The sequence below is a fragment of the Tachypleus tridentatus genome, chromosome 9 (assembly GCF_004210375.1).
Source record: "Tachypleus tridentatus isolate NWPU-2018 chromosome 9, ASM421037v1, whole genome shotgun sequence".
NCBI classification, from domain to species: Eukaryota; Metazoa; Arthropoda; class Merostomata; order Xiphosura; family Limulidae; genus Tachypleus; species Tachypleus tridentatus.
The window spans coordinates 42,118,014-42,132,549 of NC_134833.1; the positions used below are offsets into that span (position 1 = coordinate 42,118,014).

Genomic DNA, 14,536 nt, shown 5'->3' on the forward strand with positions numbered 1-14,536 from the left:
AACTGTTGGGCTACTCTTTTACCAATGAATAGTGGGATTGACTGTCACATTATAACACCCCACGACTGAAAGCATGAGCATGTTTGGTGTGATGGGGATTGAACCTGCAACCCTCAGATTACAAGTATCTTAACCATCTGGCCATGCCATGTCCTTTCTAAAATGATTTGAAATTGTAATATGAAATTACTCTGGTTTATCCTTTACTAACGTAAAGGCCATGTCATCACATTTGTTAACTCTCAATCAAAATTTTATTGAACAACTTTATGAATGTGAATAAGTTTGGTATCGAACTGTAGATTATAATTGAAATTTCAGCATTATATATTAGTTTTTTTTCAGTTAAAAGCAAATATTAAAAAAATTGATAATATCAATTTCTTTGTGTTACATGGGTATGTTGAATGTGACATTGGTTCATATTAGATGTTTGTGACTTCCAAATATTAAGTCTGTAGTCTTTTTTTAAAAAAACAAAGTAGGAACTCTTGTATTTTCTGGGATATTAATATATTTATTGAATCAATCAAGGTGTTCCCACCCAGCTCTTCAAGTTTAGAAAATATTTGCTTATGTACACCTCCTTTGCCCAGTAATGTGTGTGTAACCAATTCAAAGCTTAGAATATCCCCCTGGTGGCTTTCTCAGCCTCTTTAAAGTAATCAGGGACAAACGATGTATGATTCCACGTAGTAAAACAATAGTGAACACAAAATTTTATACATTTTTAAATCCAAATACAGCTTATTTAATAAGTTTGATAAACTATAGTGAAGTTGTGTGGTAATGATACAGTAATTTATTATGTTTGTGTAATATATATATATATATATATATATATAAAACCTGAACAAATTATTTCGTGTCACATTCACCATGTGCAAATTGAATAAGGCGTAGCAATCTAGGGCAAGCAGCAAGTACAAAGTTTGTAACTAGAAGAAATAGTTGTTTGCTCTACTTTTTTATTTACTTTTCTATGTTTTAAAAAGACACATTTAAAAACTTTGTAAATAGTAATAATGTATGTAATAGTATCATGATAGAAATGCAACTGGATTTTACAAAATGCTGGCACACTAAATCACAGCCAAGACAGGTAGGTCACTTTGTAAAGACCAGTTTTACATTTCTGGATACAATAATGCAAGTGCACATGCTGTGTCATTGCAACTTCTATAATGTTAGTGAAACACAACTGAAAGGACAATATATATATATATATATACATATACACAATGTATAATGAGATATAAGCTATTTAAATTAAATATTTGTATTTTTGTGTTTTACTTTGTAGACATTCTGAATGTAAAAAGCATAATTTATACTTCCATATAGTAATTAAAATATCAGATAAAATGTTTTTCTTAATAAAAAAGGGAATAATAATTATCTAAATGTTAAAGATTTAGTGTGTGAAATGTTCAAATTTCACAAAAGTATTTTAATCATAAAAATTCCTTTGCACATTGGAAAGTCAACACTCAAAAAAAAAAAAGTTAAGAAAAACATTACCTAAGAAATTTTAAACTTAATAAACTTGTTACAATATACATCTATTTACATTTAAATTATAGTTTTATTGCTCTTTGAACTGTGTCAAACTACTATTCATGCCATTATAACTTGTAAATAACTGTGAACATACAGCTCACATTATGCTATCAAATTACATTATACATGAGCTACTTGTTAGTGTACCTAGTTAATGATTTTATTATATAATACTTATTTTACCTAATTTAACCTTACCTAACCTAAACTGTTTCATACTTTTACACTCTAAGTACTGTTAAGATAAAACGTAAAGGGTAAACATGAAAAACAAGAAATAAAGTACTTACTATTTTGTTGAGCTTTTTTACCAAGTGCTGACACCTAACCCTCCTTTTTTTTTTTTTAATAGTAATAGTAGTACTGCACCAAAATATTTATTTAATAAAACAATGCACCAAAGGAAAATAACATTATAACAAGAAAAAGTGGACAATGTCACTTAACTGTCATAAATTTTTTGGCTCCCAATAAATATTTTAAATGAGTACGAAGAGGTTATGTGGTAGGTCAAATTGCCCGAGCCTGTGTTGAGAGAGAGTTAATGATGCCAATATTTCTGTGCATCTTCTTTTGGAACACTGGTACTTGACAGCATTCTGTTGACATCTGAATATTTGTTATCTATACACACCTAGCATGAAGACTGTTCACATAAAAATTGATGTTAACCCATACCCATTGGTTAGTGCAGGTGTCTTGTGGGTTCTCATTTTCACCACAATTCCCATTCTGATCAACACCTACTTCACCTTTATGTATACATGTTAGTTATGAAATATAACTGCGTAAATTTGTAATGGAAATATACAGATTAATGATTAAATTTCCCATTGTAAAAATTACTCTACATGAAAAATCACATGATTGTGAATAATTCAGATTGTCGAGGTCTACCTTAACAAGGATTCTCAGTACGTACACCATACAGTCATACTTTTAGTACCAATATCATAATCAGTATGCCCTAATTGTACTGGTCAACATCTCTGGTACAATACTAACAATAAGTGTGCAAAAGAATACATTATTTTTGGTTATTTCTCTAATTAAATTTTAGGGCAAAGCCTATAGTTTCAGAAGTTTCTATATAAATTTAAATTTAACATATACATTCCATGTAGCACTTTTCACATTTGCACAATTTCATCTAATGACTTAAGAATCATTTTATCAGTTTAAAGTGAGCAGAAACTATGGATAAGAAGCTATTCTCATCAAATTTCTGAAACAAAATGAACAATGTGGAGGAGTTTTTCAAGCTGTAGGGCTTTGCTCTAACGTTTACTTGGACAAAAAATCAAAAATTACTATTTTGTTATAGAACATAAGCATTATTCAAATATTTCACTATTTTAAAAATATGACAAAATAATAATTACAAAATAGAAAAACTCACCTTTGTTGCAAATCTCAAGGAATTTAATGTTTCATGAAAGTGTTCTTCTTTTGGAGATACATTCACAAACATAAGGACTTTGCTGTTTCCACCAAGAGAGTTCATGAGCAGATGGGTAAGCTTGCTGTTTCTGTATGGAATGTGATCTGCCTATTGAAAATAAATAGAACAATTTAACGAAAATAGGCAATTTTGTTAAAATAGTACATATCTCAGTTTACAATAAATCACAATTTTTTACTGCTTTTTATACAATTATTTAATATTTTAAATAATCTGAGCTTAAAAATTAAATAGCGATAAAAATTTTCTATTTAAAGCCAGACATGTCCATTAAAAAATCAAGTTTAACCAGCACTTTCCTATCTATCACCGGACATTGTGACCGGTGGTCATATTCCTAACATATTGGACACAAATACATCGTCCCCTAAAAAATAAGTGAGGCAAAAGCTGTATATGCACAGCTCAAAGATTTTGCTTAAAAGTATATTCTATAATGAGTGGAAAATAACTTGCAAAATTTAAGATTTAATTTAAGACAAAAAAAAAGAAGAAGCAAATTTTAAAGAACGGTTGTGAACGCTCACAAAATATGCTTTTTAGGTCGCCTTATCCGTGCTGTCCTGGATATTCATGTGACTGCCAAACATTCATAACAATCTGACCATGGTGTCTGATAGTAAAAAACGGGAAAGTCTCACGATCTATTTCAGTTTGGCTTCACGAGCAAGACTAATGAATTAGAAGACAATACTACAGCACCCTGAATGAAAAAACCCAAGCCCAAGTGTTAAAGCAAAACTGTTACCACTAGTACTAGCGCTAAGCCTACTCATCGTTTCCAGAATGAATGGAATAGAGGCTGGAGTATAATAACGCTACCAGACTGATGTTTTGCTCAATTTGTCAGGAATATGACCAAAGTAGTGGAAGGCAGAAGAACACCTTCATAACAGGATCTTCCAACCTGAGAGCAAGTGCTGTTAATGAGCATGAAAACAGTCGTGCCCACAGTCTAAGTTGTCAAGCTAAGACAGCAAAAGAAACACCTGATTTAACTCCCACGATAAAAGAATTGAGCAAACTTAACCAGACTGAGAAAGATCGTTTGCTTGTGCTGTTCAGGACTGCCCTTTCTATGGCTATGAATGCCAAACCACTCAGCAATTTTCAAGAGCTTATGTTGTTGCAGGAGCACAACTTTGGTATGAACTTAACAGAACATTATACCAATGACAACAAAGCAGTGCAGTTATCTTTACGAAGTATGTTGCAGAAACAATTAGAATTAATGTCAGATCTCATCTGCACACCTCATTATTCTTTGGCATTATGACTGATGGCTCAACAGACACTGTCAACATTGAGCAGGAGATAGCCTATGTAAGATACTTGGACAGTGACTGTTACCCAGTAACCCACTTCCTGTGTCTGCAGTCAGTTGAGAAGGCTGATTCTGAACACTTGTTACAGGCACTTAGTTAAGGTAAAGGTTTCTTAATTACCTGGGATGAGAATTTTCTTGATTTATCCTAAATTCCTAATTAAAAAAAATTAAAATAGACAATATTTCATGTACATGTGTTTTAATTCAGGTTTACATAGTCATTCCATTATTAATATACATCAGTGAAAACTCAAGCATTTTTCAATTGATTTAAACCAAGAAGAACCATGTATTTACTATTGACAGAATTTGAGCTTAACCCAGCACAACTAGAGTAATAGATAATGGAACAATTGAAATTTCCAAATTGCAAATTTACATTTTTTTTTTTTTTTTACAGAAATACAGAAAGTAACTAATATTGGGTACTAATTTTTTGTACTTGCAGCATTGTCCATATATGGCAAATTTCCCAACTGGCTTGAATCAATTGTATGCCTAACAGCTGATGGGGCAGCTGTTAATTTTGGCACAAAAAAAGGACTTGTCAACAGATTGAAGGCACAAAAACTTTATTTGATAGGGATCCACTGTGTTAGTCACAGATTGGAACTTGCAATTGAGAAGACTATCAAGGACATCCCTTATCTTGATAGTATCCAAACGTTTTAGAAAACCTATGGAAGTTTTATGACAATTTGCCACAGAACTGGGCTGGCCTCAAAGAAGCTAGTAAAGCCAACAACATTGTTGTTAGAAAGCCAACAAAAGGGACAGGAACTCAGTGGGTGGCTAACAAAGAGCACACTTTGGAGTCAGTTTCTCATAACTGGCCAGTTTTAGCAGATCATTTGTATCAAGTAAAGCTGCATGACAAAGGGGAACGTGGACAAAAAGCTGCAGGATTATACAGTACTTTGACAAGCCTTAAATACATCCTGAACATGGACATACTCTTGGCAATTCTGCCTGATTTGAAATCTCTTAGTCTCAAAATGCAAGACAATTCTGCTACTGTGAACATTGTTTCTGACAAACTCATTGTTTGCAAAGAGAAACTGGGCAATCTAAATCATGTTGAGAGATCCCAGAAAATTGTTAAAAAGCTCACAACACATGAACAAACTGGCAAGTGGTTACATCGAGGAAAGGTGATTGCTATTAGTGGTCAGACAAGGGCCAGAGACTCAAAAAGTGCCACAAAAGAAACAGTTGTACAATCTGTGGCTGAAGAAACTGCCATCTTCATAGGTAAAATTGTCACATATCTGAATGAGAGAATTGAAGAATTTGATAAGGATTTTATTGGTGCCTTTGAAATTTTTGAACCAAGCAACTGCCCTAAAAGCAAGGAAGAATTGTCATCTTATGGCCATAATGAACTCCAGACACTACTGGACCACTTTGGTGTTCTGCTAGAAGCTAAGGGTTTCAACATTGCAGCTGATATTTGCCAAGCTGACTTACACAAGACACTGCTCAAAGCCACAAGACTTGCCAAATCAGATGAGTCCCTGGCTCGTAGTGCAAGTGGATTGTTAGCCCACATGTTAAGTCAAATTACTGTTGAGGACGGTAAACCTTTCCCTGGATCAACAGTGTTGGCCTTGGTATGCCTCATGCAGGTGATTTCCGTGTAATCTGCTGAACCAGAACGTGGATTTTCCCAGATGGCAGTTATTAAGGGTGACTGGCAGTCCAAACTAATAAATGATTCTCTTAATGACTTGATGACAATAAAATTAGCTAAGAATAAGACCTGTGATTTTGCAAGCACAGAAGTACTGTGAAAGTCTGTAGAATCCTGGTGGAAGGACAATAAAAAAACCAGACGATTTGCGAGTCTACATGGAACTCACACACGTAGAGACAGTAGAGATACTGAGTCTACATCAGCTGATGTCTTAGTGCTGGATGACTTAATCTACCAGTTTGATTGATGTGCCATTTTTAATAAATACAAGGCTTGTTGCTACTTGCTTTGAAATAATGTTTCAGTGCCATAAATAAAATGATTGTTTTATATAATAATTGTCTCCACTTGATTTCTTGTTTTCGGTAATGTCCGGTGACAATTTTGAGGTGTCCTGCTGAAAATTTAGAATATTTATACCCCTGTTAAAATTTCATAAATGGATAAATAAATTTTAAAATATGTTTGAAATGGACCAAACAGGATATTGACAAAAATTAGAAAGGAAAGAGGCAATAAAACATGAAATCAAATAAGTAGAGCTCTATTTAAGTATGTGAAATAATACATTTTCAAGATTTCTCAACAGTACAAAACTATCACTAATAAGAATCCAGTGAGTTTGTTGAAATATTCACATAGTAAGGCCAAAGATATCTCAGACACATTTTAGATGTGTGGTCACTTTCAAATATTGTAAACTCTTAATTAATGTAAATTGTTAAAATACACTTTTCATTTTAAAATTATTTAAATAAAATAAAATTATGCTGACATGTTTTTCACAAGCTTTGTATACAAGTTACAAATTGATTATGAAGTAACATTTCTACAAGCATTTCCTTTAAGACAGATTTATTTGTGAAATACTAGATATATCCTATAGTTATTTTGAATACACAGCAGTGATTAGTGTTGTATCTTAACTGATTTCTCACCTTCTGAGACAATGCCATGATGACATTACCAAGGTTTGCCAATGAACGATTTATATTTTTAGTCTCTTCTAGCCGCTGGCCTTCAGATCCGGAATCTTTAAGCCTCTCACTACCAGCCAGATCCACCAGATTCAAAGTACCTTGTGACAACCAAAAACTTTATACACAGAAGCACTAGTAGTTTTTGCCATTTAACTTTGTCACTTATTTCTGAATATTGACTTACACTGTTCTCTTCAAAGATATTTTAATTTATCTAATTAAAACCAAAGATTTGAAGAAAAAAAGGAAGGCAACTAAATGTTCATAAAAACTCTAACAGATTTGTTACACTAAGACCAAACACACCTTTCAACAGAAGATGTGTTAACACTTCACACAAGTGTTTACATTTCTATGCACAAACAAACAAATGTAATGAATGAAAAAATTCCACAAAACAAATGACAAATTTCCATTATAAGCTAAGTTTAAATAGATCAACAGAAATAAGCTAACAATAACTCCCTAATAAGAACAAATTAGTAATTCTAAAATGAAAAAAGCATAATTTATATTTCCAAATTTATTTCAAATAGAAACAATCTGTTTTAAAATATGGTAATGAATATAACATATAATTTTTTTTTCTAAACTTTCAAAATACAATGTACAATTGATGGAATTTGATAATTAACTGTCAGATCCACATGCTATTAAAATTACTAACCAGACTTTAATTTTTTGAGCAAAATGGACAATGTCCTTAATAACTTCAAAAATCATTAAAATATTTTAAAATTTCATCCACTCTCTGCCAGATTAGCTAAAATAACGAAACTCAGAATCAAAAACACCAGATTTTATCTGCCATAATAGTTTTACTTATTAGGTAACACATTTAAAAAAAAATCACAGATGAAATTATTAACTATAATATATATAACAAATAGCCTATATATGACAAAAAATAAGAATTGTAGAATAATTTGTCTGAAAAAAACAACAAAAACACAACAAAACCCATAGTCACTGTATGAGTTAGGCTTACCATAATCTTAAAACGATGCTGAAATTAAAAAGCATGTGTCCCATACATCAAATATACACAGCTGAAACTAGAAAAAATAAGTGTCAAGCATTTTTATATTATATTTTATAAGAAATATACTTGCATTATAAACATTCCCAGAAAACTAATCCTTGGTTTGATATGTGGCTGAAAAAAACTGAGCTTAACAATATAAAAAGTGATTTGATCATGACAAAACAGGTCGAAAAGTAATTAATTGCATTAAAAATTACCTGTATTCATAATTTAGTCATTAATTAACAACATGTAAAGAAAAAGAGCTTGTAATGATAAGGTACAAAGCAAAGACACCTTCACAAGTTTCTCCTGTGATGTTGTTGTTTCCAGAAAGCTTTATCCTGAAAACTGAATGAGATCTTGACGAGTGCTGATTACACTTTGTAGCTGCTACAGCCCTGTTTTTTCTCGCTTTCTTAAGCAACTGATGAACCTGAGAGAAAATAATAATTAGAATTATACAGTACAAAGAAGTACCATTATCTAGGGTATGCATATATGTTGGACAAAATCCAAGTGTATTTGCAGAAAATAAAGCTAATTTTATGAAAATATGTTTTGTTTTGTTTTTTCTTTTAGCATTATCAGTAACCCAATGACCAAGTTTACTAGTAAATACCAATTACATCACTGTACTATTATTTGTGAGAAACACATAAAACTTGAAATTTATCCTATGGCACTCATTCAAAAATTATTTTTATAGTGTTTTTGAATGTGTACTTTTCTACCTAGTTCATAAACATAAAACACAGTAAGAATATTTTGTGAAATTCTCAACTTGATTTTTTACAACTGATCCTTAAGTATTGTCAAAACTGACATGATCTGGCCTTAAAATATGAAAAGATAAAAGAAAAAGGAAAATCCTGTAGGTGTCTCCACCAGTTATAAACTTGTAATCAAATGACAAACATTATGTAACAGGGGTGGCCAAACCATGGCTCGTGTGGCTCTTTGACACAATGTGCAGCTTGCAGAAATATGTTTGATGAGCTCCTTTTTCCAATACAGTTAATATAAAAGGAAAATAAAACTTTTTCAAGCTTTATAACTATTTACAAGGTATAAACCGAGTCCACTGGATTAAAACATACAGTTACGACAGAAAGTGTTCGTGTCCCTGCGTCGTGAGTAGTTTTTCTTTACAACTTAAAAAGTATCATGATTAGGATAATGAAACTATTGTTCATAAACATAAAACACAGTAAGAATATTTTGTGAAATTCTCAACTTTATGTTTTACAACTGATCCTCAAGTATTGTCATAACTGACATGATCTGGCCTTAAAATATGAAAAGATAAAGGAAAAAGGAAAAGCAAGTATTATAAATATTATACTAACACACATCTACATAAATATTTATGCAAATTGAACAACAAATAAACTGTTTATTAACAAAGAACCAAATATAGGAGGGGCAGAAAGTGTTTGTGCATCTAATCTACTTTAATGGTCAGTTGTGTAGCCTTTCAGGTGAATTACTTGAAGCAATCTCTCCTCATAGCCCTCCATGATCGTTTGACAGTACTCGACTGGTATTTTCTTCCATTCTTCTTTGCAGAAGGCCTCTCACTCTTGCAAGTGTTTCGGATGACTCTGATGAACCCTTGTCTTCAACTCATGCCAAACATTTTCAATTGGTTTGAGATCAGGTGACTGAGATGGCCACTTCAGAATGCTTATATGGTTTCTCTGCAACCAGGATTGCAAATATTTCGATGTTTGCTTAGGGTAATTGTTGTGCTTGAAGATCCAACAATGCCCAAGCCTCAAGTACCGAGCATCATTCTTGATATAAGTGCCTAATATATCAACGCACTCTTCTTTTTTTCATGATTCCATTGATGCAGTGAAGGCTGCCTAGAAGAGCTGAAGGAACCCCATAGCATGATTGAGCCACCTTCGTGTTTAACTGTAGAGATGGTGTTCTTTGGAAGATTTCGTTCCCCCTTCTTACGGAAAATATTGGGAACGTCATTGCAGCCAAAAAGCTCAATTTTACTCTGATCTGACCAAAGAATACTCTTCCAATAGGTAAAGGGTTTATCTACTTGCTTTCTTGCATACCTCAATCGTGCATCTAAATGAACAGGTTTTAAATATGGAGTTCTACGAGGATGGCATGCTTTGAACCCAGAAGAGCATAACATGATCGTAGCTGTAGAGGTGCTTACTTTAACCCCAGTTTCCCTTATCAGTTTCTGTATGTCATTACGTGTTAAATGAGGGTTCCTACTAACTTCTCTGAGAACCTTCCTCTTGGTTCTCTCTGGAATTTTGGTGGGCTTAAACTTGGCAATTTTGCTTTGAACAATAGATTTCGGCACATTAAGTTGTGTAGCAATACCGGAAAGAGACACACGAGACTTGTATTTTACAATAATTCGTTTTTTTTAAATCACAGGAAGTTGTTTCCTGTTCACCATGATGACCAAGCAGATAATGACAGAGATGTTGCTAAATTGCGGGAAGTAAATTTTTTGCTGGCTAAATCCCAATAATTATGAACCCAGTGTCTAGTTCTGGAATGGTATAATGTAGTTTGTTCACCAAACTAAACAAAAGTTTTACAGGAATATCAGTTTTTTCACATGTTCTGAAATGTACAAAGGATAAGATTGTTTCCGATCCTACTCAGTTTATTCTGAGAGCTGAAAATTGTCCAAGACTTTTTCAAAGAGACGTACTGTCAAGAAACTTCAGTTACTTTCCAAATCTCAAAAAGAGAGTAAATACATTTCCTTATATTGAAAGACCACAAAAATTGAAGAATACAAAAATAAGTTACAAGGACTGCTTGTTAATTTCCTGGACAGGTTTGAGGATTTGCAGAAGCTGAAGCTCTGCTTCTCCTTTCTTGTAAATCCATTCATGGCTGATGCGATCAGTGATGGTTGTCCAATTCTCGAACCTCTGGTTATAGAATCATCTGCTGTGGAAATGGAACTAATAGAACTACAGGAGGACCTGGGTCAAAAGATAATCCATAAATCCCATTCTACAATTGAGTTCTGGAAACAAATTCCAGAAATAAAATATCCTGAAGTAAAGAAAAAGTGTGCAACTCATCTCAGTTTTCAGCACAACATACTGCTGTGAATCACTGTACTCTGTAATGAAGTTTGTGAAGTCAAAGCATCGTGCAGTCCTTACAAATCAACACCTGATGGAGCCAATTTGTATAGCCTTAACAACATATCAACTGGAATTTCAATGACTCACAACCAAGAATTTTCTTAGTTCATTACTGTATTACATATGCTCAATATAGTTAAAACAAGATTAGTAAGGATTTTGAAAACATTTGTGTGTGTGTGTGTGTGTATGTATATATATTTGTGACTATTGAAACTAATAAAAATTAAGTTTAAAAACTACATACATCAATAAATAACATAATATTTCTTCATAAATTAAGTTTAACAAAACTACATACATCAATAAATACTCAAACAACTACATGTACTCTTATTCTTCATATATTGGGTTGAGGAATAAATGTATGTAAAAAATAACAAACGCTACAAAATATGTCATTTGGTAACAATTTTGCTCTAATAGATGGTGTGTTTAATAATTTGCTTTCATGTTCAGCTCATTAAATGGAATGTCAAGTGGACAAAATCATTTTCGACACCATCTGAAGCATTTAATTTCTTGCAATTTCGTTTAAAACAATGCATACTATATACCTAGGTATTAATAAAGTATCATGATAAATGTTTTGGGTGTAAAAGTTTAGCCATGCTTGAATGAAATTATTTGAAAACGCTCACAAATTATTCCTCAACCTAATAATTTAGGGCTTTTGTTTCATATATATTTATTTATTCTGTACAATACTGACTTTTAAATTAAGAAAGACTTGTGTAAAAATCTTAAATTTTTTAAAATTATTTAAATCATGCAATTTTTATTTATTATTATTAGAGGTGTGAAAGTATGCAATATAAATTAAAAATAACTATAGTACATTTACCTCATTTTCTGTTTTCACAATCACTGTGGTAAGATTTGTCACATATAATTCAGATCCTTTCCCAACCATCTTGATTTCATGTTTGATGGAGTTGTCAGATGGACTGTCAACCAGAAGGTCGTGTATCACCTCATTATATATTTCAAGGAAAGAAGAATCCATCTTATACTGTTGGATGTATACAAATAAAATGGTTTTAGAATACATGAAGTGTTATAAGCTTCATGGTTTGGCTTGTTTTGAATTTCACACAAAACTGTACAAAGGCTTTCTGCACTAGTCATTCCTAATTTAAAAGTAAAAGACTAGATGGAAGGCAGCAAGTCACCACTACTAATGGCTAACTCTTGGGTTACCCTTTTACCAACATCACATTATAACACCCCCATGGCTGAAAAGGCAAGCAGTTTAGTGGGATGAGGATTCAAACCTCCAACACTCAGATTGCAAGTCAAGCCCACTAGCCATCTTGCCATGCTGGTCCCACAAGTTCCATGATAAGTTATACAAAGATTAACACTAAAACATTCTGATACATAACAGTTCAAAGACTTGTGTTTTCCAAACAAAATTAATATTTTATTTAATTACCATAAACGTTTAATAAATAGTCTGCTTTGTGGCACCCAAACTACTGGAATAAGCTGTGATCCAGTTAACTATTTGCATCTTGAATGTAAGGTATATTGTATAATTGTTTTACTTTCTCCGTGAACATTTTCAAACATTAACTGTATTGATATTAAGACTTGTCCAATTTTGATTAGTGTTTATGTAAACCTTTGTTAGCTATTTTACTAGATTAAATAACAATTTAAGTTAGACTTAAAGTGCATATTTTTCTTTTGTACCTTTGGTTATTAGTTACAAATTAATCAAGGTTTGTTTTTACAAACTTAATAAAAGCATCTTAACCTAGTTTTGTGAGGTAGGTACATGTTATAAGGAATATTTTTTCTCCAAAAAAGGAGATTCAGATGTAATGTAATAAGTTCAGTTTAGCAACAAGCTGTAGCTTATCTGAAGAACATACCTGCCAGCCCTTTTTTTGAAGTTCCTGTTCAGTAGAAAAAATCTGTTGAACAGCTTTAGGGATCATGCCGAGGAAAGGGTTGTCCAGATCTAAAGTGAGATCCAGATCTTCAGGGCCTTCCATGGTATAAGTCTTCCCTGAGCCTGTCTGCCCATAAGCAAAAATACAGACATTATAGCCATCAAGAGATGACTGTACAAGTTGAGAGATCTCATCAAACACTTCACTTTGGTTGCTTAAAGGGCCAAAAACTCGGTCAAATGTAAAGTCGTACTTAACAGGTGTTTTGGTTTTTCCAACCATAGAGCTCTGAAATGAAATATTTCAATTATCAGAATAATCAAACAGTAAAGTAAGACAAAGACAAGTAAATATATTTCAAAGAATGACTTAGAAAATGTTCAACTATGAACAACCCTTACAAATGGCTAATGGTAATTAATGAAGGCATATCACCAACAAATTTAGTGATATCACAGTTGCTAAGATGTAAACTTCCATAACATTCACTGAATTTACATGCATTATTTGGTTCCTTAAATTTAATGTAACTTATAACAGTATTACATATTAAAATGGACATGCTACATTAAGACACTTGCTCTGGTGTATTCAAGTGATAAGACATACTTCATTCAAGCTAATGTCACTTAATCTTATCAGCTGGACTTCCCTGCTATCAGAATCAGGAAATCCAATATGAGGAATGTGCTCCTCATTAACTTCATCTAGTTCATTTGGAAGAAGAGGTCTAACTCTGCAAAACACTCTTATGTTTCCCTGCAAGACAAACAAACACAATCCTACACATTATTGTTCATAAGGACAAAAACAAACAAACAATAACAATAAAAGGTATTAGCAAATTTAATAAAATATACCCTCATACAGTGGTGGGATTCCCGAAGTCTATACTGATACATCATTTGAAAAGGAAAATAATGGAAAAGTGCTTTAAAATCTTTATTTATTTCATTTTAAAAATTTCCAAATAGTCAATTGATTGTCATCATATTTGTCCGTTTTTTTCTGTTTCACTCTATTATCAACTGTGATTATTGAACAATTTTGTCAATAATACGGTCTGTGATTTTCTCATTAAAACAAAGTTTCCACGACATCAACAATTCGACGGTATAATTGAAGCCATCAACGGGTTCGCTAAGCTCAAAAATTTTTAAGAACGGGTTCGCGCGAACCCCCTGAATCCCACCACTGCCCTCATAGTTTTAAGGTAATTAAAAAACAAAACAAAACAGTTAACTAAAACAAAGTTTACTTGCAGCATTTGGTACTTAATTTTTCATGAGCTTCAGAGCATTATTTCTTCTTGTACAAATTCACAACTTTTAAAACTATCAATAAGATCTCTGACAGGTCTTTGAACATTCTTATATAATTTTCCTCACATTCTTATTATTATGCAATCTACAGTGTACTGTAATACCACTCCTCATATTTCAACATTAT

At 32.4% G+C, this 14,536-nt stretch overlaps 1 protein-coding gene across 1 annotated transcript in view; it reads right to left on the minus strand.

Moving 5' to 3' along the window:
* The window catches only part of LOC143225132 (carboxy-terminal kinesin 2-like), a 32,972-nt gene that overhangs the window by 6,946 nt on the left and 11,490 nt on the right, over positions 1 to 14,536 (minus strand). Inside the window, exons 7-12 of the mRNA XM_076453988.1 lie at positions 13,697 to 13,846; positions 13,067 to 13,375; positions 12,034 to 12,201; positions 8,344 to 8,482; positions 6,981 to 7,120; positions 2,960 to 3,109 (exon numbers count right to left, since the gene is read on the minus strand). Of these exons, the coding sequence (XP_076310103.1) occupies positions 2,960 to 3,109; positions 6,981 to 7,120; positions 8,344 to 8,482; positions 12,034 to 12,201; positions 13,067 to 13,375; positions 13,697 to 13,846 (1,056 nt within the window). The remainder of the gene's footprint in view (positions 1 to 2,959; positions 3,110 to 6,980; positions 7,121 to 8,343; positions 8,483 to 12,033; positions 12,202 to 13,066; positions 13,376 to 13,696; positions 13,847 to 14,536) is intronic.